The following is a 27,943-nucleotide window of genomic DNA, read 5'->3' as shown; positions in this document are numbered from 1 at the left end:
TTGAAAACGCACGATCGCCAAGACATCTAATACTTTCATCTTTCGAAGAAAATGGCCAACTAATGACCAAGCGGTTAAAAGACCACTGATTACTCTAGTTCAAGCCAGGTTCCCTTAAAAATGTTTCCTCAGAACATCTTCCCCATAGATACGTAGCCCTCACAGGCAGTTCCATATTCATAAACAAAACTTTCAAATTCATAACTTATCGAATAATAAAAACAGCAGCAGCATGAGCGTTGAAACCTAATTCATTACTTTTAATGCATTAGAACTAAACTACTAAATTAATATTAGTACTAAATAAATCAAATGGATTTTTAACTGTATCATACAATCCTTAGTTATATATTTCTCGTCTCAGCTTTGTTGCTGCCAACAATAAATCGAAACCCGACTACCAAGAGCAATGTTATGTATTTTATTCCTTAATTTCTTCAGTGGAACATTAAACAAGTTATCATGTAATGATATCTAATGAAATTCAAATATTGTATGAAATATTGTATTTGTAAAAATTAAGAAGCTAAATCTAACGGGTAATGCTTAGTTTTCTGTCGCAAGAAATGTATATTTGGAAACCAAAGAGACGACGTTCTTCTTATATGTTAAGAGCGAGGTATAGAAATAGATATTTTAACAAGAAATATTGTCTGTCTGCTTTGAATTCTGCAGCAGTTTTCAAATGGATAAATTTTTATGTTTTGTATTAACTATAGTATGTATCGAAATTATCAAATTAAATCGCCTTTTTTTCGTATAATGGTATATGTTTTAAATTTCCCAGATGTTACTCAAACAAAAAAGCTGTGGAAACTTCCACATAGGTTAGGTTAATTTGGTTAAGACAGATCAAATGGAAAGCTACCTGGCGAAGGAGAATAACTTCGTGAAGGCTTTCTCAGGAAAATGGCTGGAAAACCGTAGAAACTGCCATACAGCAAACTCATTCGACGAGATTTAAAACTAGGTTGAACTGTCAGTGTTCAACTATTCACCACTGATGGGCATTTGTTAAATGAGAAGATCTCTCATTTTTAGCTGCGATTAGCGAAGTGCTACAAATTTCGGGAAAAAAGGTATCAAGATATGCTTAATGCTACGTTGTACTTTAATTTAGTCTCTAAATATAAATTTTAAGACTAAGGATGCCATCCTCAAAGACATTTGAAGTAGACAATTTATCAATTTATTTTAATTATTCAATCCAATCCTTTTTTTTCCCTTTGTTGCTGCTCTTCATTTTGTTCTGAGTGATAGAAATATAATGTGCATTTGAATATCCTCTGTTAGCTTATTTGAATTAGTAGCCATTTGTGTTTTAAGAACTAGATAGGTTTGTGTAATATGAATGAACAAAACTTGAACAAAAGTTCAAATCAATTTATTACTGTTGTAAAAAAATGTCTACATATACAGAAAATCATGTTTCTCCATGACATCACTGCGATGCATAAAAGTACTAAAAACCAAGCCCTTTAAGAATTGCAAAGATAGCACTTCAGACACAATCAATATTTCTTTCAAAATATACAAATATTTTGATTTAGACCTCCTCGTTTGTTGGTGGTTTATGAACACAAAAAGTATTTAAAAATGTTACATAAATAACATGTGCACTTCTTTTGAATATCAGCATGCTTTTTAAGATCAAAGGTTACATTTAATATTCAATATTGTAAATCTTGGGATCGTATATGAGCGAGAAAAATGTTTACATTATTTGTGAAAAATATTTCATTATTGATTGGATTTTGCGCATGATCGGCAAGTGTTTAAATTAAACAAAGATCTACTTCTGCAAAACTGAAAAATCGATAGAAATAATTTTTGTCTAATTGTATTGGGAGACTAATTTGTAGAATTACAATTTTGATAACCTGCAATTAATGCTAATTTCATTATTATCGTAACTCATATACAGATTATGATTTAGCATCATGCGTACAGCGACAATAATGGATAATCGCAAGGATTTGGCGACAATGATGGATGAAGCGCCATGTTACGATCATCAGTGCTTCGTTTTGAAGTTACTCCAATTAATTCTTTATAAATGAGTTTTTTCGTTAAGGATCGTAGAAAGTTAATTTTTCCATTTTTCTCTTGCATTTTGAAAACAATTAAAATTTGGAACCTTCTTCTTTGGAACGGTACATAGCGCAATATTTTCGAAGTTAGGAGATCCTATATGTAAATACACAATTTTACCTATGTATAAGCACCGGATTAAAATAAATTAGAAAAATATTTTTATTTGTCACTTATAAAATTAAAGCATGATTTATTTTGTGCAAATAAATTAATGTAATAGCAATATAAGAATGGTTATACATAATGGCAAAAATTTCATGCTTTATTCAAATTAACAAGAAAAAGTACTTCTTATTAAAAAAAGGAATTCCTGATCAATTTAGTAATATATAATTAAATTTGTTACACCGATGAAATGAGCTAGTGATTTTTAACAATTTACCTAATATTCCGCTTTCATTAAAAACTATGATGCATACACTTTTAATTAAGAAACTACACAAAATGTGCGATTATTCATTGCTAAAAGGGCGCGTTTCCAAATTCAGTAAAATACAATTTCGGAATAGTATTGCATTGCTACTACACACTATCACACAGATTTAAAAAAAGTTAGTAAAAAATAACAACAAAAATCAAGTAACTTAGTACAAAAAATACAATAAATATGTACAAATTTCAGCAAGTAAGCTGTTTTCTGAGAGCGCAAATCAAAATAGCAGGATTTATTTGCAGCATCAAGCCTCACAATAAATAACAAATATACATCATTCATATATACAATAGCACCCAAATCACAAGGTATTTCCTACAAGCATTCCATCATCTAAAAACTTAGTGCTTCCTTGCTTGAGAAATCAGCATCTTTTACATAATCAACAATTGCTTCTTTGACACAAACCATGAACATCATCTTCAAACAATGGACAAAATTAAGATTTTAAACAAATATTATCGAATTGCTCTCTACAAATATAAATAAGAATTGTCCAATTAAAACTCTACAAATTGAAAATAATTTTAAAAAATTGACTTTTAGGCAAATTTGCATTGAGAGTCATAAAAAGATTGATCGATTAAAATCATTTTAATAAGTTTATTAAAACCGATTATTTTATATTATAAATTGTCATTGATAAAAATCACATTGATGAAGAAACATTTCAACAAAACGAAATAAATTAACAAATCAAGTACGATAAAACTTTCACTTAGCTTGTGCCATGTCATACAGTTAGTGCGGCAAGAAACATGAACCAATCTCAACATCACAGCCCTGAGCTTTAGGAAATAAAGTATAAAAATTCCGAATGTTAAACGCTGCTGTTTGGTGGACTGACTTCAAAATCACTGTCGTCGTCGTCCTCTGGCTTGGGTTCTGTGACGTGAATGAGAATTCTACCAGGCATCAACGCTTTCAACTGTACGTATGCCGTCCTTGTTAAAGGATTTTCTTCCAGATTCAGTTCTTTTAAGGCTGGCGCAGTTCGAACTTTTGAGACATCCACATCTGAAAATATTCAATGATCCAGTGAAAATACTGAGCAAGAAACTAATGTATTTAACAAAGTGAAACATGAAATGTATTTAAAATACAGGTCGAAATACCTTGGTTGTTTTGTAACGTTTTCTTTAGTTTGACTAACCAATTATTTTAATTTCTGGAATCTTTCCTAAACTCAGTTCTCCCCGCCTGAATTCAAATTAAGTTAAAGCGAAGAAAAGTATTTAAAACGAGAACGAGAAAGTTAAACAAAGCGTGCTATTTTGTCCTTACTGTTGTTAATCTTATTTACTACTACGCCTTCTAACCTGTGTAGGTTTCTCAGTCAGTGTGCTAGTTTTAAGTGGTCCAGCACTACTCTTTTACTACTTAAAGTTATTGCTAAAGTATTCTTAAGTTCCCAGCGCAAGTAGTCTGTGATATTGTGAGCACGAAGTATGTGCATTTTTGTTAAGATTTAATCAAATAAAAGGGAAATTTAAACACTTTCTCTGTGCGCTATTTCTTGGCGCCTGTGCGAAAAGTTGCCTGGCCTAAGATCATAACAGTTGCATGATAGCTTAAAGAGTTAGATCTTACACTTATAATCGCCAGTTATATAACCAACGGTTTTATTTGTTGCCATTTTAGTCATATGCGAACCGGTTATTCAATGTAACCGAAAAAAACCCAGAATTATTTCAATCGACATTCTTTCATTGGTCGAAGGTCTACAACAATTGTAGACCTTCGACCAATTTCATTGTGCACCATCATGGGTGCCACGGACCTTTTTGGCATCCTGTTATGAAACTCCATTGATGAAAAATAAAACCAAACACTCATACTCGAATCGTGATGCACAACATTTTGCACTCGTTGTTGAGAAATGGCTGATCATAAGGTTTGCAGCTGATGATTTCTTTTTCGTCTACCATTTCCGACCAAACATATAATGTCGATGAGCAGAGTGGTTTTAGTGACAATAGCACACAAGCGTTATGTCACGGTCCTCAGGGCTTTGCTTTCATGTTACTTCAATTAATCCTCGATAAGCCGAGTTTTGTTAAGAATCGTAGCAAGTTAATTTCTCACATTTCCTCTGGCATTTTAAATACGGGATCCTAGCAACTGCTTTACATTATTTAGATTCGTACTTTGTTGGAGAAGGGGATTTTTTTAGCTATTCTAAATACCACTGGGGATTTGCAGTCTTCTAGAGTGACTGATGCAAGTTCTAATAAGCTTGTTTTTCATATAATATCAAAACTTTAACTTAATTATTTTGAATCTTTTGGAATGTTATATCCATAAGTCATATATCTTGATTATCTAACAAAATAAAGAAGGAAATGTGATTAAATAAAAATGGAGTCATTTCCTTCATCAAACTTTCGCCAAATCTCCACCAACTTTCACGGTCTGGAAGAAAATACTACATACTCATACCTAGAGGATGGAATCTGGCCAGTTTGAGCTGTACTGAATGCCACTTGTGGTTAATCTATACATCTCTGATATATTATAGTATTGCAAGTATATATTATATATTATAGTATTGCAAGAATATGCAGTAAATTCAACTGTTTGCAAACACTGCAAAGAGACTGGGTGATCCTCAGTTTTCTGTCTGCGCTCAGGTTTATCAACATAACTAAGGTAAGTCGGATAGGCACTCATGTTTATGCATTGACGTATAAACTCAAATTATGTTTATGCACTCATGTTTATGCAATAACGAAACATTACATTAATTTAAAACTAAAAATTGTGAGAAAAACATGTCTTTTGATGATATAAACTCCACGCTTTCCCCTTTTTGGCCACAAAGCATTTTTCTTAATGGGCAATATTTTATAAAAGGTTAGCCTCCGGACCACTCTGTTACTCTCAACAGTTAAGACACCAGTTTAAACAATTAACCATTGTCAACAAATCCAGTACGTGGAAACTGAAAATTTCAGAAAAATAAAGCCCAAATTCTCCTAAATTTTTAATAGAAAATATTTTAGAAACAAAAATGTGTGAAATAGATTTGCATTTCATTTATCATTTCAAACATAAAATATCCCAGTGAATGAAATTATTAAATTTTAATATCCATTTCTATTAATTCAAACTAAAGATTGAACAAATTGCTTGGTTTTTTTCATTTATTATTTTATCATTTTATTTTACTTTAGAAATTAAATAAAATTTCATGATCTCCGTTCAAGAGAGAACAGTTATAATACAAAATGTGCAATACTCGAACTTCCACTCGAATACCGTATTTAAAAAATTGACTCACCGACAATGAAATTTTTCTTGAGGTTGAGAAAGACCAGGTGTGGAATTTTGAAAACTACTTTAGGAAACACGAGGAAGTCATTATGGGAGAGGTCCAACTTCTGCAGCTCTTTCAAATCCTTCAGTTCCTCTGGCAACGAGGTCAGGCGATTATTAGACAAGTTGAGCTCTGGAACAAACATTGTAGTTTTAGTTTCTGAAGTATAATATACAAGTTAACATCAGGTAAATTAAGTTGATAACTTAAAAAATATCAAGAGATTTTAAAAGTAACTTCGCATATTTTAGTTGTATAAAAAAAGGGTAAATGTCTGTCGATTAAACCATCGTTGCTCAACTCGCATACTGACCCGTTATGTTACTCAGCCAATGAAGCGCCTTACAGAGCCTCTGATCAAAGACACAAAGTATCATGCATACTTGGTATAAAATTATATACCTTTTACATATATATTGTATATATTTTGTATAACTTGTGTAAACTAATATCATTTTTATAATGTTACGTTAATGCTTAAGCTTTTAACTGTATTTATGGTAAATAATGTTTCCAGAATGATGTATCGATTAGGAAAAAACTTGAAAATTATTATGATATCAAACTGTAATTATAGGAACTCATTGCCTATGTCTGAAGACAAGAAAAATATCAGTTTACTTGTCATGATTCCGAAAACAACCACTTAAATTTTTATAAGTTCCTCTTGTACAGTTCTTTCTTGCAAGCAGTGTACTGAATAGGTATTTACGTAATATTCAGAAGATTCTATGAATCGCAGTACATAAAAATAGTGATTGCAAACGACCATGAAACCTTAGCATCAGAAACAGAGACCGAGATGAAATTAAATGGTTAGCTGTCTGCCTTATTCACTTTGCCTTATTAAAGTGTAACTTATGCTCCGATCAAAAGGCAGAAAATATGAAGAAATATTTACCTTATTTCGAGAACATCTCGTGCAATACATTCCCATTGATGAAATTTGAAAGCACTTCTTGCATTCAAAGGAAATTCTACTTCAAGAAATGCTCTATAAGGTAATATATTACTTAATTATTCACTGTGAAAATAATCAACACTTCACAGCTACGTTTCTAGGTGTCATTTTTAAAAGAAGTTTAGGGTAAGAATAAGCAGCTGAAAATATTCTTATATATTATGAAGAATTATGCCAAACTAAAATATGATGTATAGAGGATGAAAGCTGAGAAGCAGTGAGCGCCACTTGAGATAACAACGGACCTGACTTTGTTGTAAAAGTTTTTTGTCTTGTTACATATGATAGTTACATAAAATCATGATAGCTATGTGTACATTTAAATATTATCTGAATTCATATTTACAATACTTTTACTGAGATAATCAAAGTAAAACTTGTAATTCATTTACACATTGACTGGATTTTCAATATCATTTAAATTGCTTTACAATATTATTTTTATCAAGTACATACAAACTGGATAGTAATATGCTTACATTACAATAGTTTTGCTCTTACAGTCCTGTTACTATTCTACGGGGTGAGCTATTTTTCTAGTGTTGATTTTCAGTTGTTAAAGTATTTTGAATTGCTATTAAAATTGTGCTGCGAAGATACAATTCTCAAGGGAGAGAGAGAATTTCTTATAACCTTGCTGAGCATAGCTTGATTACCTCCTCTATTTTAGTTTTCGTTTGCTTGTTGCCACAGGTATTCTCCGCCCATTGCGGCAAGTATTCACTGCTTGGCATTTTTAAATGCAGTTCATCGGTTTGTGGGGGCAGTTGCAGAGGACGTGACCTGCATCACCTACCGCACCACATTCACACAATTCTGATGCTCGTTTGCCGAATCTTTTAAGATAATGTGGGAAGAGACCATGGCCAGTGTAGAATTGAGTTTGTCTTCCGCCGTATGTATTAACTCAGCATGTAACTTTCATAAAGTTCTCCTCCCTGTTCTTTCCTTTTCCCATCTTTTCTGCCATTCTTGTAAAAGGCTATTGAGCGTGATTTTTTTAAAATAGGACTGCGGAACACTTACTGCGTTTTCCAATCATTTTCTGCAGATTTCGCAAGCACGTCCACCGCTTCATTCCCAGTGATACCCACATGAGCTGGAATCCAGATCAGGATAGGTCTGTCATCTCGTGGGATACTTAGAGAAATTTTCTGAATATCTTGCACCAAATTACTCCTTGTCTTGTGCCATCGGATGGACTCCAAACTTGAGGCAGAGTCGCTATATATGTTGACCTTTATTCCTAATTGATATTTTGCCAAATTGATGGCTGCTTTTAATGCAAGAAGCTCTGCCTGAAAGATGGTATAAGCTGAGAAGCAGGCTTTCGTATGTAGATTCACTACGTTTTATACTGAGCTAATCGCATTTTCGACCAAATCTGCAAAAGCGCATCTCAACCCCTCTATATTTCGAATGGAATTAACAACAAAATTAACACAAGGTCATTATATTATGGATTAAAATATGATAAAGAAGTATTAAGATGAAAGCAAAACCGATTTTTGAATATTTTTAGTTTGCTAGAAATTTAAGCATGCAGCTATCGAGATGAACAATCAGATAAAAAGAATTAAAGATTAAGCAGGTTTTTAGGCAGCTCAGATGCATTAACTATTAAATTCCTGAACTATTGATAAATTTTAGATCATAAATATTTGACACTGGCTTAATGTTTCCTTTTTAGCCTTTATATTCTACATGTAAATGCGAAATATTCAGAAATCACAATATTTTAAAATATCTGGTATTAAAAATTTGTTTCACTTAAGAACGATATTACCATTTTCCTTTATGTTTCTGTTACGGCAAATTTAATAAAATACTAACTGGTTAAGTCTAAATCTTTTTTCTTTTATATCAAACGGCAGGTACTTGCCACTTCAGCATTGGCCACTCTTAAGGCCAGAAGTGGCAGTCATTTTATTCTGGAGACACTTAACAACCTGCCACCATTACCTCCTATAAGGAGGGCAAATAATTTACATCCATGCCATCTCCGAAATTCGAACTCGGGCCCTTCGGTACCGCAGTCGGCTCCCCTAATTGTTTGACTATACTGTCTGGGCGGCAACGTCTAAACCATCCTGTAGCACAAACATTGCTTGACTTTCTCATTTCAAGTTCAGTTGGAAAATTTTAAAAATCCAGAAAACAAAATCTAATCTTATTTTAGTCTGAATGGGACAGAATTTAAGTACGTGTTTCAGTCTCTGTAAAATACTTGTAAAAGTACTCAAATGAATATGAAATTCTCACCTGTAATCCTTTCAAATTTGATGGGCAGTTGAGGAGGGATCTTTCTAAACACATTGGATGATAAGTCGCATGTCTGCAACACTGTATTCCGCATCAAGTGGTATACGGCTTCAGGGAATGACATCAACTGGCATTCTGAGAGGTCTAAATTAAAAGAAAATAAGCAGGTCATATATTTATCACTCAAACTCACTTTACGATTTAAAAAGCAACAATTATCCTCGTAATAGTCAAGAAAATAAACTTTGTTTTCACGATTTTAATACTTCCTTGTCTTAATATTTCTGAGTGATTCTCGTGGAGCTTTTTTAAGTTTTCCAAACATACTTTCTTTTCACTTTAGATAACATTACCGTATTTCGCTTAAAAACCAAACAAGGAGACGTGAAACAAATTGGTTGTGCACTTAGTTTTGGTAAAATTTCAGAATATTTGGTCATTATAAATAAAAGGGCAGTTTGTTTACGATGACAGTCCAGGAATGAGAATCATTTTTACCTTCAAAAAGTTAAACGTTAATTTATCTGTAAAACTCTTTATTCCACACACCAATAATTAAAGGAAGCTACTATATAACATGACATTAAAATTTATGATCAGTTCTTGATTAAAATTTCTGTTGTTATTCTTTAATTTAGAACCAAGTATTTTAATTCGATAGTTTAGTCAAATAGTATTCTAAATTAAAGTATGCGCTTTCACGATGTGTTTCAAAAGTATATTTTATAGTTTAGAGGGTACACAAAAGACTGTTGATGTTTGTGCGTGATATTTTGTAAAAACGTATGTCAGTGTTTCATCTTAATATAAATATTTCATTTGATGAGAGTAGTAATTTTATCTCTGAAAAAAATGGGAAATTGGCTAAATAAATCATTAAATTTTGAGGCTGAAGTTGCATATTAACACTTCGGACTTTTGTGCACATGAAAATTTTTTATTACATGAAAACGTTCATATATAAACTAAGATTTCTGCTCGCTAATAAATTTTTACTTACTTATTGTCCCGGCGAATGTAAAATTGTCGCCAAGAAGCGTTGTTTAATGCCATTTATGGATAAGCACGACTTAACGCTCCTGTACCATCTGCGCTTTCTCGATAAGCCACAATTTGTTTTAATGAACATATATTTAACCATTATTGCTGACTTTTTGAAATGAATGACAAAATTTGACCTGTCTTTTACAGAACAGCAAGCAGTGAATTATAGGTTCAGCAATACCTTAATCACATGAGGTACTACAGATATATTGGCCTAGTTTCTACTTCTACCGTCGAAGCATGAATGTTGACAGCTATCTAGCCACTGTTGCGCCAAACCCTGCTGCGGAATTATGAAGGAAATGGCATATCTTTATTTAATAAACAATCAGAATTGGACCAGCTTTGCTTTTGCGCTTCGTAAAAAGATATTTATCGATTTCTACTATTTCGTTAGGCCTTTCGATTTCACTGGAAGCTCTACGAATATAAATTTTCAGTAGTTATAGACTTAATATTTCATCCACCACCTTCAACTGACCATACTGTGCTCATTAATACACACGGTTTTGGTTGTAAGATTACAAAACTTTGAAACTAATTAGTTTCTTTCTGTTCTTTAGAAAGCAGATCCCAAATTTTAATCACATTTTCGAAATGCAAGAAAAAATACAACAGTTAATATACACAATTATGACGGGGCTCATCGAGAACCAATCTGGTTTACATCAAAAGAAAGCTCAGATGTCATGAATGCGTTGTTACGTCCCGCTTATCCAAAACTGGCGATAAGTCGCGCTGCTTGGCGACAGTTTAACAGTCAGCCGGCTAATACGTAAGTACCAATTTTTGGCCTTAGTTTTGAAGTAGCATTATTTTACATCATATTTTTCTTTTAAACTTTAATAAAAGCTGTACTAAAATTACTTAAATATGAACATTTATCCTACAGTTATAATAAAAATAGAAATCTGAATTCGGTGAATTTGTTGATATTCATGAACATTCAAGAAAATGATTTTACATTTGTAGAAAGAGTCATTAAATTTTGAGCTGGGATATAATTACTGCCTTGCGTATATGATGCACCGAAGCAAAAGAGGAATTACTCGAAAAAAATCAGACCCTTTATAGGGTTTGGCGGCCCCAAGTTTGCACAATATTATTGCGAAGTAGTATCTTACCTCTGCTTTTAGGAGCCAAGTAGCGCATTTTGCTTATACATTTAGCAAAGCAAATGGACAGAGTTATCGGGAATAAAAATGAGCGGTAAAAGATTTTGATTTATTAATTTGAGGTAGAGAATGTGATTTTGCAATAAAATAAAAAATAATATGTCAAAAGCTAAAAACTAATTCCAGATTTTTAAAATTTACAAAACGTATTTATACCATCCCTCGAAACTCGCTTATTTAACAACTTCTTAAATAATATAATATTAGTGAGTCTTTATGAGTGCATTTTATGTGCTATGTTTACCATTTAAGCTGTTTCTTCAGGGAAAAAACACTGCATATTTTCTCTCTGCCAATTTCTGTGCTAAAGTTATAGCGGGAAAAGGGGAGGAAAATATGCGAGCAAATACAGCATAAAAAATTACATAAATATTTTTTTACAAATAAATCCAATAAGTTTCATGGCATTCCGTGCGACATAGATGCAAGCAATTGGTTAAAATTAACCTAATTTTGAACCCTGTATTTAGTTTTACTGTTACAACAAAACCGATAAATTGCATACATGTCCTGTGTGAAACAGCAAGCACTTCCTAAAATTTCCTGCGAAGTCAGCTGTGGCGTGTCTCTACAGCAACATCGTCACACCACAAATAATACGTCAACATGCGTCGCTGCTAAAAAAAACAATATTTTCTTTTGCTATTTCATAACCTTTGCCATTCCTTATGCCTCTTGCAGGCGAAGGAAGACACGCAGTTGGGTTTCAGCCAATGTGAAAATGTCAGTATGAAGTCTAAACCAGAAGCCGAGATGTGTCAAGAGGTTTGGAAAGGGAACGAAACCAAGCTATTGCCAAAATATTATGCGTTTCCTTGAAATAGAGGATAAAAAATTACTGTATCCTGTATTTTTAAAGCGTAAAAAATCTTGCCAAAGAAATTCAGGCACCTATTTCAGAGTTCCAAAAATTTATTTCAGTATTTTTTAATTGCAGGATTGCAAGTTATGGACGACAACCATATATTAGGAGTATCATAACATTCCAGATGATGCCTTTAAACATTTACCATCCATTCTTACGAACGACGAAAGACAGAAGTCTTTTAAATTCAAAGCTAATCCTCTTTACCTAAATTCAAGCAACATAGGTTTGTTCTCTCCGTTGATTCTCTCTACATTTTTACTAAAACGTGAAACTACGAGCTAAACAAAATAATTTTGAGCACAGATAAAATTTCTAAAATTAATTAATATAGCATTTGTCGTCTTGAGAATATAAGTACTATTTATAGTTTAAAATTAGAAATAATGGTCTTATAGAAGACAGTGCGGAAAACGAACATTTCATAAAGCACTATCATTCAAAATTAAGCTACCAAAATCAAAACAAATTAACATCTATTTTGTCCATCTTCAAAGTCGCCATGCCATGTTTCCTTTTCATCGCTCAATATAGTGTTATTTCTAAATCAGTCGTTAATTTGAAATATCCGATTGTTGTAATTGAAAAATCAGCCTCAGGTTGAAATTTGCAGTCATTGTAATTTTTATAGAATCAGAATTATATTTCTTTTATTTTAGATGATCTTCAAGACCTGCACTCAAGGTAATATGCCAAATAAATGAATATAAAAATCTTTCAGTTAACACAGACTTTAAAAAAAAGTTTTTAGATGTTCCTAAACTTGAAAAAAAAGGTCTGCGTAAGAACTCCAAGAGGTTTTTTTCATCTTGTTCCCAAAATCATTTTGTTCGAAAGTGTGAAATCACATTTTATCTCTGCCTCAATGAAAAAAATAAATAATTGCATAGCCAGCAATCAACTCTTCTTCTTTTCTTGAAAAAGTTGAAATCAAGGAATTTAATCTTAGTACCGAATTTGACCGCTATGCCAGAACATCTTAGATTGAATTTCTAGATTTCCTATTTTTTTTTCAATTTTTCTCAGGACAAAGATAAAATGGTTACATAACCAACAGTCTCCCTATAGATTCTATTTGTGGCAAAACAAATTGGCAAAAATGGAGTTTCCAGGTTTTATCCATATGTTCAAGAAAACTGTTTAACTGTAAACAAAACTGTTAGAAAAACGGTTTCGGGCTGATAGATTGTTATGTTAAAACACAAGAAACTAACTTCCAGAAGTCGTTGGCATGTTAAGATCAAGAAAAAAATGTTCGTCTTGTTACCTTGCAGAAAACATTATTAAATTTGAACATAAATACTTTAAGTTTTAATTATAACAAAAAGAAATATTTGAGTAGCAGAAATTTCAAACTTCTTGCTGTATGCAGAAGAGGCGTGTAAATGAAAGAAAAAAAGATTTCTTTATCAAGAGTTGTTCATTTTTCTCCTAACTAATCTCCTGTTCAGTTGCACAGAATCATCTTGATCGAAAGATGAAAACATCTCTTTTCTACCATAGACCTGTAGGTATGAGATAAGACAAATTTTCCCATTATCATTCTAGTTTGGGTAGGAAGTACATCGAAAAATGGTATGGTATCTGAGGATTTCATCTTCCTCCGTCAATGCCGCAAACACTATACAATCCACGCTGTTGTCTTCTCATGCAGATGGTGGATTGGTCTGGAGATCAATCGGGATTACGCATGAGAATCTTTTCGTTGCATTTCGTGTCTTCTCGTGGCTTAAAAAAACAAAATCAAGCCTTATCCAAGAGAAGAATTCATATCCACAGGTGGGATAGCTATTTCGTTGGCCAGCATAACTTGACGAGCAACCGATTATCACATGAGCTACTAATACATCAATATGTTAACATTATCTCGCAGGAGAAAAAACGTTGTTACTGGTTGCTGTAAGTGTACCTACATATATGCAAATATTGATATCTTAAATGTAATCAGTTTTATTAACAAACTCATTTAGAATAAACCTGACGCTTAAAACTAACAATTTTAACACTGTAGTGAAATCAGTTTCATCCATAAAAAATGAAACTGATACATAAACGATAAATGAAATTAATTTACAATTACATGTCCGAAAATGTTGTCCAAAATATTATTTTGTGAAAATTTAGTTGGGCATTTCTATTCAGAATTAAGACCGAACTTTTGAGAAAACAACTATTAATTTAACGATTCTCAGAAAGCTGTCACAACATAAAATTAACGTTGTTAGAGCGAAATTTTCCATTCGAAAACGAAAGCTTGAGACTAAGTGTAATAATGCAAGGGAACAGAAAGAAAAGAATCTACAAATAAATGAAATTAAAGAATAACTAACAAACGTGGGACTGACTAGGAAAGGGTAAGTTCATGAATTACATTTACACACTTACTTATTTACCACATATTGAAAATCATGTGTTTATTTCTGTACAGTATTTCCGTATTTCTTCTAGACTTGCATTACACTGCAATGCCATACATATTTATACCTCAATTTCATTACATAGTCAACGTTTAAGGATATAATTTAGAATTTAGATACATAGCATGCATGGTTCACTAAATGTTTTCAACCCTAGCATAATGGGAGCTACTAAAAACCTTTAAAAAAACTTAATTCTTAGAAGTTTGACCCCCCCCCCCCAAAAAAAATAAAAGTGTCCGAGTACGTAGTTCATATTCGTCGGTCGTTCAACTGCGCATTTCCGCTTCTCTTTGGCTCGTCCCCATGCAGCGATTGAAACGACGCAGTTTTTTTAAAAAAAAAGTATATATTTCCAGAACCTTTGCCGCAGTTTGCAGAATGGGGCAAAGAACACCGCAGTGATTACGTAACTTAGAAACAAAAATCGCCCAGCAGGAGAAGACGTCACTTCTCGTTCTTGGCATGGAGCCCTCAAAAAGTCAACAAGACATCAGTTGGAAGCGACAGGTTAAACAAACGAGAACGTTGAAAGGGACAACGTAAGTGATTAGATTTAGAAAAGGCTGGGCGTTACATCTATCTAAATTTCTACCATTTTACATTGAAGTCGACACACTATACCAGTGGTTGTCAACCAAAAGTGTTTACGGAGGGAATGCAGTCCGCCTTTTATTTACCTACTAATACTTTTTGTTTATGAACATAAAAAAAACTACATTTATTCAAGTTTTGGTATTTAACATTTTCTATACTTTTCCTCGTTAAATTTATAAAACACATTAAAAATAATTTAAACTTAAAGAAATGTATTTGTATTTTTCGAATTTTGGAAAAGGCGATGATCAGAAATCGAAAAAGGAATGATCCTTCAGCTACGGTGAAAGAGGCGCATGGGGCAAAAAAGAATTGAGAATCACTGTACTGTATGATCTTTGTTTTGCAGGAGAATTATCTGAAAAGTAAAATCTTCTCCGTAAAACTCAAATTACTCAACTGGTATGAACAAGACTGATGTAATTTATATTAAGAGAAATCATCTAGAAGCATGTTTCTTGAAGACTGCCCCTTGAAACGTTGAATGAAAGATCGAGAACTACTCAATTAATGCTATTAAATAATTATTTGATGCCCGAGATAATTACTTGAATTACCAATGTGAATCTTTGCACCATTTTATGTGGTTCTTTGCACCATTCATACTTATTTGATAAGTATTAATTGTTGACAAAAATCGGGGGATTCACTCAGCTGAGAATTAAAATATATCTTGATTGGGAAATCTCAATCTGATACTTTAGGAATTGCTTTATTTTGCGCCAAGAATTTAGTCTTAAGATATATGTATGTACCTATCTATATATATATACATCTTAAGGTATATGTATCTATATATTTTAAGAAACATGTTTTTGTGACAAAAGTTTTATGAGACAGCAATTTGTTTTCAAATTGCATCTGTTTTAAGCAAGATTAAACTTAAATCTAGTTACGGTCGTTGAATGCAACCGAATTTTAACTTGACTTTTGAATAAATCTGAATTTTAACTTCTGGTTTCTACTGACATGAAGATTAGCAATCCCTGTTTTGTATCATTATCAAATTCAGTCTCTGTTAAATCTGTCGCAATGATACCAGATATTGCAGGGAACGACCATATGCTTGTAACTCAACATCGAAAACTCCATTCACATATTATGCATTTCAAATATAAAAATCGCTCAAATAGAAAAATTGTCTTGAATCCACATTTAAGCGATCGTAATTACTTGTAAGATTTAATTTTGAGATAACTAAATAATTGAACGCAATTAATTTTATGTAATATACAATAGAATTTTGCAATTATAAGTCATTCTTTCTCCTGTAAAAAATCGTCAGATGCCACATAAGTGGTTATGTTAATATGCAAGTACCCTAAAATAAGGAACAAGATACCCTAAACAAGGCACATTTGTTTAATTATGACAAAGCACTCGAGAGCTGTCTAGCTAAGGGTAGAATTGCCTTCTTCGAGACTTTCTAAGAGAAACTGGCTCGTATACACGTTACGCATGGGAAAAACCATGAAAACGTCCACGCAGGCAGCCCGTTCGTAGGAACTCGAACCGTGGACCGAACTACCACTGTTCAAAGACTTCTCGGCCGGTGGTAGCCCTAAACAAGAATATACCAAAAATTCACAATTACACATGCAACCCTGCCCGTTTCGCAACAATATATCGAAAGAAACGAAGTTATCACGGCTTTAGCCATTTAAATTTTTGAATTAGGTAGCGTAATGTTTTCAAAGTCTGTTCCTAAAACAGATAAATATTATCATTTTCTGAAATCGCGATAGTTACGAGGGTACAAAATTCTGAAAGAGGGTACAAAATTCATAAAGCGTGAAAAATCATACCTTCCCTTCCTGCAAAATTTATAGCCATTGAAATCCCAATTTTTGCCAACGAGATGAGAGCGTTCTCTGTATATATTCATGACAAGAGGTGAACGCATTATTCATGGGTTCCGTATTCGAAGGATTGAGTTAAAAGAAACTTAAGGACTATATGCATATGAAGAGGGATGTCTTCCTTATAGGACTTTCTGAGGAAAACTTGCTCGTCACACATGGGAAAAAGGCCATGCAGCAATTTGCTGTGATTTGAACCCAGGTAGAACTACCAGTGGAGAGTCTTTATAAACTTAAAATTCTAGTAATTGAAATTTTCACTTGAATAATGTTCTTATTCTTTTGATGACGTTCATGATATTTACTCTGACATGATTTTGACAACGTAAAAAATTTTATTCGTTGGGGAAGAGCATAACGCCTTTTTCATATGAAGGTCTATTTCACGTTATGTTCATGATTTTTTTAAGAGTCTAGCGCAAAAATCTCAATATCGATCGCTTCGAGGATGATTTTTCTGATCAAAATATATATACATATATGTTTATTTTCACAGGAAATTTATACGTTTATTATTACAAAAAATAGAAACTTGTATGCATCACCACTCTCATGGACACAGCCTACCAACGGCCGACCGGTAAAAATCGTTGAATATTAGTAATTCGTCCCGGGATTCGAATCCCGGCTAACGGGCTTTCTGCATGGGTCTCTATGGGGTTTCTACATCTGTAACGTGCGTACGAGCCATTTTCCCTTAGAAATTCCTCCACAAAACATCTCTCCATTTAGGCCGTAGCCCTTGAATGCTTTACCATGCTCAAATAAACCAAACCTCTCATGCATATGCAGAAACTAGTATAGACAAAAATACATCTTGAGGATAGCAAATTTGGGTACTGTCCCGTTATCAGAACCGGATAAAGAATGTATGTATAGATGTATACATGTATGTTCATGCATATACATATACAAATATATACAAACACGCATGCATTCATAGATTTCTGAATCCGATCACGATAACAAACAGTACCTAAATGTATTGCACAATATAGGTTCTTTAAAAACCAAATTAAATTTGTAATCATTCTAGTCACTTAGTTAAATAATTTTTTCTAAGAATATGAAATTTCAGTAGCAGTGCAATATGAAATTGCTCCATTAATACGCGTATGTACAAAGTTGACTTGAATAACGTATAAAAAGCATATGAACTTTTAGTCGATCTTAGCTAAACTAGCAGTATAACATGGTAAACCATGACATATATTCTAGTGCCATTTTTTAAACTTTCTGTAATTTCTGGTAGGATAGAGATTTTCGTGTTATGTTTCAAATTATGGTTTCCCAGTGTTTTTTTATTTGAATGTAGTTGAATTTTGCGTTAGAAATTTGCCTGTAAATGATTACGCCATGGAATGGAAATAAACCGATCCAAAAAATGGTCCGTGATCTAAAAACGTGGTTCTTTGAAAATTTTCGTGGTCTCACGGAAGACTGACATGTGCGTGATTAATAATCAAAAAGGATTTAGATTTCTTTAAGAATAAACTTTGCACCAATTTATGAACTGATAATGAAGATATTAACTAGTTTTTAAGTTACTGCAATAACAAAAGCCACAGCACTTTATTCTGAGAATGCTAGATTTATCTTATGCTGGCATTTTATCCCTCCGGGAGACATAATTAGAATATTTGTAAGAAATGCAATTTCCGAAAATTCGCAAACAAAATTTATTTTTCATGCTCTAACTTTGCATCAGTATCTTATGACGCTTTGCGCATAAACTTTAATATGAAAGTCTGCCTTTTAATTCCTACACAAAAGTCGCTAAACTGAAAGAGACATCAAAAGTCCCCAAAAGCGAAACTGATAAATCAGATTTTTTCCCTATTTGGTCTCATGTGATACGAGTAAGATCTAATGATTGAAAGTCTTATATTTTTAAACTACATATTTATGTATGCTCTAGATCATGGGTTCTCAACCGGTGGTACGCAAGAGAAAAATAGGTGGTACGCAAAGAAGCAAAATATTTTAAACTATTAAATTAAAAAATTAAAATCCCAACATCCTGATTGAAGGTTTTTTCCAACACTCGTAAATTTATGCGATCTGAGCTTTGTTCACGATTATTGGTGGTAGTACTAAAGGTTTTCAATTTTTTGCTTAGATGGTAGCGCTAGTCAAAAAGGTTGAGAACTGCTGCTCTAGATTTTACGAAGTTCTATGATGTACCAAAAATTAATTTTTTTGTTTGATACACTATGGCAAGTAAAATAATAATTGTTTAATAAACAAATATTTCGCACCGCAGAATAGTAAAGAAAATAGTTTAATCACAGGTAGATACCGAGAAATTTAATTCATTCAAACGATTCCGAATTCAGAAATCTTTTGAAACTTATGTAAACGCTTAAGAGATTTTTAGAGCTTGGTAAACTAAACATGCAATATTTTAAAAGATGCAATGAAACACAACATTATGTTAAATACTACCTTCGAGTTCTTTTTTAAAGAAACAAAAATGTGCTTTTGTTAAAAAATTAGCTCTATATAAGTAATGCACATCGGTTGAAAGATTATAGCAAAGCATGAGGGAGCTGTCTGTCTCGTAAGCGAGCACTTCCAGTGGTCGAGAACTTATCTATAGAGGTATATGATGGAAAGTATATAGAATTCACATTATTTGTGGAAACGTCACGAAATCTGTCTAGTCAACCCATTCGGCAAGAACCGAATATACATACTAAAAAGTATTTAGAAGCATTAATTGGTTTACTGATAGAAAGAATCGTCCCCCCCCTTGAGAAATATACCTCAGTGAAATTATCAATGCTCGGCTGTTCGCAATTTAGCCAATACGTACTTTTGAGAAATATCAATAGTTTCATGTTACATCTTTTAATTTTCAAATTCTGTAAAAATTAACCACTAAAAATATATAATCAATTATAGGTATGCCCTTTTTGTGCAAGTAAAGAAGCATTATTTAAGGTAAACACAATTCAGCAAATTATTTCAATAAAACTGCGTGACTTTCACGTCATACGCATCTACCGCTAAAAGAAACCTTGTATTTATCCAACGATGACAAAATCTTTGCAATATGTAATAAGATAGATAAGTTTTTGTAAATGATTTACTGGGGGCATAAGGATTAAAATATTTACTACTTAGGGTATTTTACTTTTCTGAATGCGATATGAGAGAATGCGTTCCATTAAAACTTTTACATTTTGAAATTGAGATGTGCAAATATAAAAAGGATTACAAACATTGTTTGCAAAACCATACAACAAACATCGCTTAAAAAGAGAATCAACTGTAAGTAAATATTTTCCACTAAAATTAATTAAAAATTAGATTTCACTAAAACAAAAATATAAGGCAACATTTTTAAAACATGAACTTTTAAAAACTGACCATGAAAATTATAACCTAAATATAAGGAACTTTAATTACGAACTTGAAATTTTAAAGTTTTATATTACGATCTTATTCGATCTATGTTTTTAAAGTTTTATATTTGCAAACGGTATGTTGATTTGCCGTTAAATATATTCCAGTCATACAAATATGAAAGCGATATTAAAAAATTCTAATACGCACAAATCCTTTCTAAACAATTCGATGGTCTTTTAATCTTGCATGTTATTAATCTTTATACCTAAGATCACATTCATTATAAGAAATTCTTAAATGCAAACCCAGAGAATAACAGAACTGTATTATATTTAACACATTTTTAAGATCACTTTCCATTCTTATCTCATTTTTATTATTATTAAAATCTGATTATAACATCGGTTTGTATTAACAAACGAAAACAGGGAAACCAAAAAGCATTTAAACATATTTAAATCTTTTAATTAATTTTAAGATATTCCGAGTTTTTCATTAACATTTGGTACATCAAAGAAGACGGCAGTTTTTACGCCGTATTAAGACAGCCAAGATGCTAAAAGTACAATTGGAATACATTCGGAAGTTTATTTGGAAGCATTCTAATGCAATTGTCCTAAAGGATACATAAAAACATACTTAATTCTTCAATTTCGATTTCCATTTAAAATTCTCAAGTTAATCACTAAAATATACTTAGAGCTAAATAGCAACTTACTAAGATTTCTGTCTTCTTTGGCAGTATAACACCTGTGGACGACTTTCGTGACTGCCTTCCCTGCCATCGCAACTTGTATCATCTGAGAGGGAATAACTTCGCACATCATGGTGAAGCTCAAAAAAGCTTGGTTATTTCGGGCTTACGGGACCAGTCTGAAGGCTGGCTTTTTGCAGATGCACCTTTTTCCAAGCTATAAATACAGCTCAAAAACCTGTCACGAGGACCACGTGCTCATCACCTTGCCAAATCCCAGGATGCCACGCAGTTCGGAACATAAAGATGACAACAAAACAATCACCCTCCAAAAAATGGCGCAACTGGATTCACGCTGACTCTTTCTGAGAGGGTTAAAGTACTTCCTTCAATTGCAGTTCCGCAGACCCAGGAATAGCTGTTTAAAAAACGGGAGATACAGATGAGGGATTTGTTTTTTTCTTTCCCTCACAATTTCTCTTCGAAAAATGAAACAGAATAAGAAAGGATACAAACCCAAGATTTGTATCTTACCTGTAGAGATCAGTAACCTTCACAGCATATGCAGACTGCAGAAGACAAACGCTCTTTCTCAAAAGTTCATTGCGATTTGCATTCCTGGAAGTGATGATTGTAGTAACATTGACAAAGTCTGCATCTATGGCTGAAAACAAACGTAAAAAATCAAAATATCAGAAACAAAGCAAGAGACAAATGAGATGCAATCTTTTCAAGGAACAACTGATAATTTGCAGTATTTGAAAATATTAAAATCCATAAGAATTTAAAGGGAAAATTTAAGTAAAATTTTCAATGCTTTTAAAATTATTTCATCATTAAATAATTTGTAACACTACATAATTAACCTGATTGGTTATTTAACTAAAACATTTCCCAAAGGTTATCATAACTGAATAGGGATTGAAAGTTATAAATAGAAGCCTCGCTATAAGAGAAAATTTGAAACGGAACACTTTCAAGAAATGCTTTCCAAATTAATTGCACTAATATACGCTTACTTTGCAATTTGTTTAATACCTGGCTTCCGACATTTCAATATATAGATATAGATGGCATTCACCCTACATTTCCCTTCCACATTATCGTTCAGAAACGACTGCACTTTTTTTATTCAACCAGAATTTATAGCATCATTGACGGTCTTTCCAGAAAAATTATAGATTATTATTTAGTTGGAGATCAAATTCCGATAATGTTAGATTTTTGACTAGACGAGATTCGACCCTCATTACTCTTCATTCGTAATTCATTACTCAGTTCTTCTGCACTGAGCTATATTTATATATAAAGGCTTGGTCTTAATTAATCATCTATTGGAGTAAGTCGGTTTTTGTGTTTCAGAACCTCTTAGATTTGAATCTAGGTTGGTATGTCAGAACCACTTAGATATGTTGTTTGTTGTTGTCAGACAAGTGCTTATCTCACTTGTCTGACACTAACATCAGAACAAGCCCACGAAATCCATCGTGGTAAGAAGTGCAAGACAGCGGCTGTAGTTGGCAAAAGCCTTGAGCACCATACATATGACAGTATGACTTTGCTCAGTTCCGCCCCCAATTTTGATGGGCAGCATCCCGGGGCGACGGGTCTCCCACCCCTTTCCTTTTACTCTGTCACCAACCTGTCGAGAGGACTTTCGGCTCGCTGCATATTTAGAGCGCCTCCCATGCCTCTAAGATACTATACATTTACAAAAATCAATGCCTTTTCCGGGATTCCAACCCGGCTCCTTTACGACAGTCAGCGTCGCTAATCACTATCCCAGTTGGGCGGCCCACTTATATCTTTTAATATTTATACATAGTCATTCATTATTAATTTAGTATTTCATCTATTACATCAAAGCCTAGATTAATGTTTCGAGAACCGCTTAGAGAAGAATATACATAACAAGATTTTGCCTTAGTGAAAACAGCTTTCCGAAGGAATTCCTAAAGAATATGTTATGCCATTTAGTATGCAAACAGTCAGGCTTGATTTGTTTTATTTGATTACCGCAATGTACGCGAGCACTTTTTGCCTAAAGCCATCGTAGAGGACCTTTAAGGGAAACTGGCTTGTATTCACCTTAAACTTCAAAGTGTGATTTAGAGAGAATACCTGTGCAGAGAAGTACCCAAGAGAAATTATTATTACATGCTGCAGAGGAGTTCATTTCCAATGATTGATTGAGACAGACTTAAAAATACGAAAAGCTATATGCAACCAACCATTTCAATAGTTAAGAACTGACGAACTATCGGTGTTCCGTGGTACTTCGGTTCTCATCTCTGCAAGGAAGAGACTCCAAAAGGAAAATGATGAAGAAAGGAAATTAATAGATTTTACAACTACAAAAGCTTTCGCCTACGGTTCAGTTGAAAAAACATCCGGTTTACGTCATGCACAGAAACTATTTGGGGCTACTGGCGTTCGGTCGGAATGGGTGAACTGCCCAGGACTGGAGGGGGGGTCCCTTACTGTGGTCGATCGTTCTTAAATGCATGTTTACAAGGAATCTGAGAAAGGCTACACTTTCTGATCTTGTGAGAGTGAATTATAATAAATCAATTCTGCAATCTGAACTACCGCCGGTCATATCATACTACCAAAAACAATCTCTACTACCAATAAAATAGGCCTCTACATATGAAGATTGCAAACGCCACCACCAGGGTTGAAAGGATTGATTAAAGAATAAATCCAAAACTGGGAGACCAAAAATTCTGAATCTCTGCTGCTGCTGCTAAGACAAATCCTGTTGAACAGTAAAGGAATTTCTATAATTGCTGCATTTTCTGGTAAGAATGCAAACACTGGAGCATAACGCCAAATCCTGCAAAGTAATGAATAGATGTAGAAGACAGGTTGCTATAAGCTTTGCCCTATAAATCCATTACTTTGCATCCATGGATTAAAAAAAAAAAAAGAAATCTGAAAGACAGGATTTCTTGAGAGTATTTCTCAATAAAAATCTGTATTTCTGGAACACTGCTGTTTTCAGGACGAATCAAAATTCAAAATATTTAACACCATCATGAGGAAAATCTTTTAGCGAAAGCCCAGATCAAAATTTTTTCAACGCAATTTTTGTGCTACTGGCAAGTATGAAGGAAGTTCGATGAAAGCTTGGGAATGTAATGTTAGAGGCCGGGGTATATAAACTGGAACTTAAAGATGACATTATGGGTCTATATGTATATTCAGATATTTTAAAAATAATTTTTAAGAACAGCTACCATCAATTAGGGTTAAATGGCGACATTGTTGTCCGACAGTTAAATAATCTGAAACATGTATTAAATGCGAAGTTACGGTTCTGTGAAGTATTCTTAACCATCTTGAAATTCTATGTCTTCAGTCAAATTTGAAACCCATTGAACATTTAATACAGGCTTTGAAGAAATCTTCGAGTAAAATTTCTTTAAAAAATAAAAATAATCGAAACTACACCTTCAAATAGAAATGAATAGAACTGGTAGCATTTGGCCCAAAAATTGATTAAAAAGATAGATCTTTGCTTAAAACTTGCAGATGTGCAGGAAATAACACAATTAAATACTGATTATTAAATTATAAGCGTACTTCCTTTCTATGGCAGGTGGCTTAATGCTTTTGTATGTCTAGTTTAGGCTTTGTGTTTGTTTACGGCTAAATTTTCATGCATTTTGTATTTACTTTTATATTTTTGCATACATATTAAAATGCAAATACATAATTTGGTATGCTTTTCATTTTTCCTGCATTCACCAGATTTAAATTGCTTAACGTTTCGCGATTTGTATGGAGGCCAAATATTTTTGTTACCCACTGCATTGAATTCGTATGAAAATCTGTAAAGTTATTGTCTATATTTTAAAGCAACTTCATCAGCGCTATAAATCTGTCTTTAGTTTATTATGGGAAAGCAATCAGTGACTATTTGTCTTAGAGTAAGTACCTTCACGAAAATTTAAAGTCTCGTATTAACATTATGCTATACATGGTGAGAATCATAAAAATTCCATCCAACTAAAGAATAGAGTTACCTAGATGATAACGCTTCAGTTAACGACCAGAAATAAACGGCAATGTTGATTAACTAATGTAAAAATTAGAAAAGAAAATAAATTCCTAGGTAGTTACGTATTATTCCGTCGACCGTTGGTGAAAATTTCAGCACTAGTCGCCAGTCGTTAATACGGTATTCTAAAGGAAGGAAGTTATCCATAATTGGTGCTAAATAGCGCTACTTGGCCGCTCACAGAATAATATGTAGATACCAGTTCTTATTTTTTTAAGACTAACAAATTTTATTAAGTGTAACGTTACGTAGCAGGGAAGTATTAGTGTATCGTAGATCGGCAGATACAATCAAAGAATGAAATTTGCATATTTTGAGCCTTTTCAGTTATTCAAAAGTCTCGAAAAAGAAAGTAATTAGGGATGAAATATAATGTTTAAAATGTATTCAAAACTATTTATCCGATGCCAAATCGGCATCGGATAAATAGTAACAAATTTAAAATAAGGCAATATATAACTGTTCTGAATAATTTCCATTGACGCTTAATCGAAGCTTAATGTAAAAAATGTAAGTTGCCAAACAAGATTAAATACAGTTAAATATGCTGCAGTACATGAGTGTAAAACAATGTTTTAATAATTAATTAGAATAATAAAGAAATAAGTATTATATAGTCACCGATTTCGTTCGGTTGATAGAAGTAACATGTGCTTAAAGATTTAATTCGCTCTTACGAATTTACCCCTGAATAACTTCGTTTTTATTTCCTCCTAAAATCTCCTAAAAAATTTCAAATGCATTCACAACAACCAACAAATTATAAATGAATTAGATGAACAAAAACTTAGTTGCATATCCAATGTTAACGCAAAAGACAATGAAAGAACTTATGAATAAGTTATATTAATTTTCCTGTATTGTCATGTGCTTGCTGCTGCAGATCAAATTGCTACTTTAGGTTTAGAAACGACTTTTTAAATTAATGTATTATATACTAAAGTATATGGAGACTATCTGCTTAAAAGGAATAACGTCTTCGCGAAAAAGCCATCTGAGGAAAACTGGAACATTACATATAAGCAGAGCCAAGAATACACCCATGCAACCAGCCGTTCGCCAGAAATCGGAATCGGATCGAACTACTAGTGTTCGGCGGTGTTTAGCCTCTCAGCCACTAGTGATTTTAAAATGTATCCTAACTACTGATTTCATACATACATGCACTTGGAAGTAAATCTCGGTACAATAATGAAGCACCATCAATTAAATATATTAATGTGTTTCTGCCAAAATGTTTTTACCAAAAAAACGTTCTTAATAAAGTTATCAAAAACATGAAACAGTATCCTTAGTGCGGGTAGTAATCCTCACCCAAATATATGATTTTCTGCCAACGTTTTGGTTATTTAGCAAAGCCTAGAAACTTGTTGGCAGCGAGTTAAAAAATAGATCAACCTCATTTCGGACGTCCCGTGCAGAATGCATGATAGCATCAGCAAGATGCAATTGTAGGTGTGAAAAAATGTAGAAGTCCGAAGGAGCGATGTCGCGGCTATATGGTGAGTGGTGAAAAACATTCCATTCGAGTCCGTACAGAGTCCAGACGGTGAATGCAAACACATGCGGTCTTGCATTATATTGATGAAACATTACCGTTTTGCACCGGAACTCATTTCGACGTTTTTCCTTGATAGCAGCGTCAATATGGACTAGCACCTCACTATATATCTTACTGTCGAGGGATTTACCCTTTTTCAGATAGTCTTTGTGAACATTAACCACGACAATCTCACCGGATACAAAGCATAGTTAAATTGCGCTTTGCGACGCTGCCGGCGGGCTCGCCTGGCGCCGAGACCAACCACCTTTTCAGCCTGTGTTGTTGCAGTAAATCCACTTTTCATCGCAAGTGATAACTCAGTCAAGAAATGTATTCTTGCACAGATATTCTAGCAGATTAGTGCAGGCCCCGAACACATGTCCTTGAGTCGGCTCATGCGGCCCCCAGCGATTAAACTTTTACGTCAAGTTTATGCGATGTGTAGCACGTCTAATGGATAAGGCACAGACGTCTAACTCCTTAGCAGGCTTTCGAGTGGTTGCATACTGATCTGCTTCTTGAATGTCATAGTTCTTTTTTTCGAACTTTCGGTACCAAACCTTCACAGTGTCATATGATACATCATTAGTACCTAAAGCTGTGCACATGATTTGGTGAATTCTGCAGCTGACTTTTTACAACAGAACTGGAATTAAATTATGGTTCTAATCTGGTAGCGTGATTGTTCCATTTCAGACACTCTGCACTAGGTGATAAGGATATATTTTTTTAAATAAATTTCACAGTGTTCTAAAGCAAGTCTCTTTTTTTCAAATACCAAAATTCCTTTGACAAAATATGATTAAACAAGCAAATGCAATGAAAAAAGAAAAACAATTCCAACTGCTTGGGCAGCTTACCAGCGGCCGAGTGGTAAAAGAAGCTAAAACTGTAGTTCGGTCCGGGATTCGAGTCCTGGAGAACGGGCTGTCTGCATGGGCGTTTTCGTGTTTTTCCCCCATGTGTAACGTGGATACGATCCAGTTTTCCTTAAAAAAAGGACCTCCACGGGGTATCCCTCCCTTTCGTGTAGTGCCTAAAGGCGGTGTACGGAATAAGCAAAAAGCTGCTTGCGCAGACTATATTTGTGATGGCGGAAAACTTTAGTTAAAACCCGATACATTTAGTAAAACGAATTTTAAAAACTCCTACCAATAAAATTTTCTGCTTGAATACTATCATTTAAATACTAGTAGTTACCTTAAATTTAGATTCAAGAGTAAATGAAGAGTAATGCAGAAGTATTTTGAGGATCTTTGCTAAAAATGC

General features: G+C 33.4%; 1 protein-coding gene across 1 annotated transcript; it reads right to left on the bottom strand.

The window, feature by feature from the left end:
- Positions 1–1,368: 1,368 nt before the first annotated feature.
- LOC118185439 (leucine-rich repeat-containing protein 20-like) lies at positions 1,369–21,405 on the bottom strand. Its single transcript, XM_035355285.2, has 4 exons — positions 21,093–21,405; positions 9,067–9,210; positions 5,808–5,975; positions 1,369–3,544 (listed from the first exon to the last, which is right to left on the bottom strand). The coding sequence occupies exons 1-4, from the start codon at positions 21,199–21,201 to the stop codon at positions 3,348–3,350; spliced, it is 618 nt and encodes a 205-aa protein (XP_035211176.1). The 5' UTR covers positions 21,202–21,405; the 3' UTR covers positions 1,369–3,347.
- Positions 21,406–27,943: the final 6,538 nt, after the last annotated feature.

This window comes from Stegodyphus dumicola, chromosome 9, assembly GCF_044657685.1.
Source record: "Stegodyphus dumicola isolate Sdum_Otavi_A_Nest chromosome 9, ASM4465768v1".
Lineage (NCBI taxonomy): Eukaryota > Metazoa > Arthropoda > Arachnida > Araneae > Eresidae > Stegodyphus > Stegodyphus dumicola.
The sequence above is the reverse complement of the archived record's forward strand: the minus strand, read 5'-3'. Positions and strand labels throughout refer to the sequence as shown.

Bases quoted from the DNA above. Each gene is read 5' to 3' on its own strand.
- LOC118185439 (XM_035355285.2), bottom strand. From the start codon at position 21,201: ATGATGTGCGAAGTTATTCCCTCTCAGATGATACAAGTTGCGATGGCA. The intron at 9,211-21,092 runs GTAAGTTGCTAT...CTTTTAATTTAG, and splicing joins CAAAGAAGACAGAAATCTTA to ACCTCTCAGAATGCCAGTTG. The intron at 5,976-9,066 runs GTGAGAATTTCA...TGTTTGTTCCAG, and splicing joins CAAATTTGAAAGGATTACAG to AGCTCAACTTGTCTAATAAT.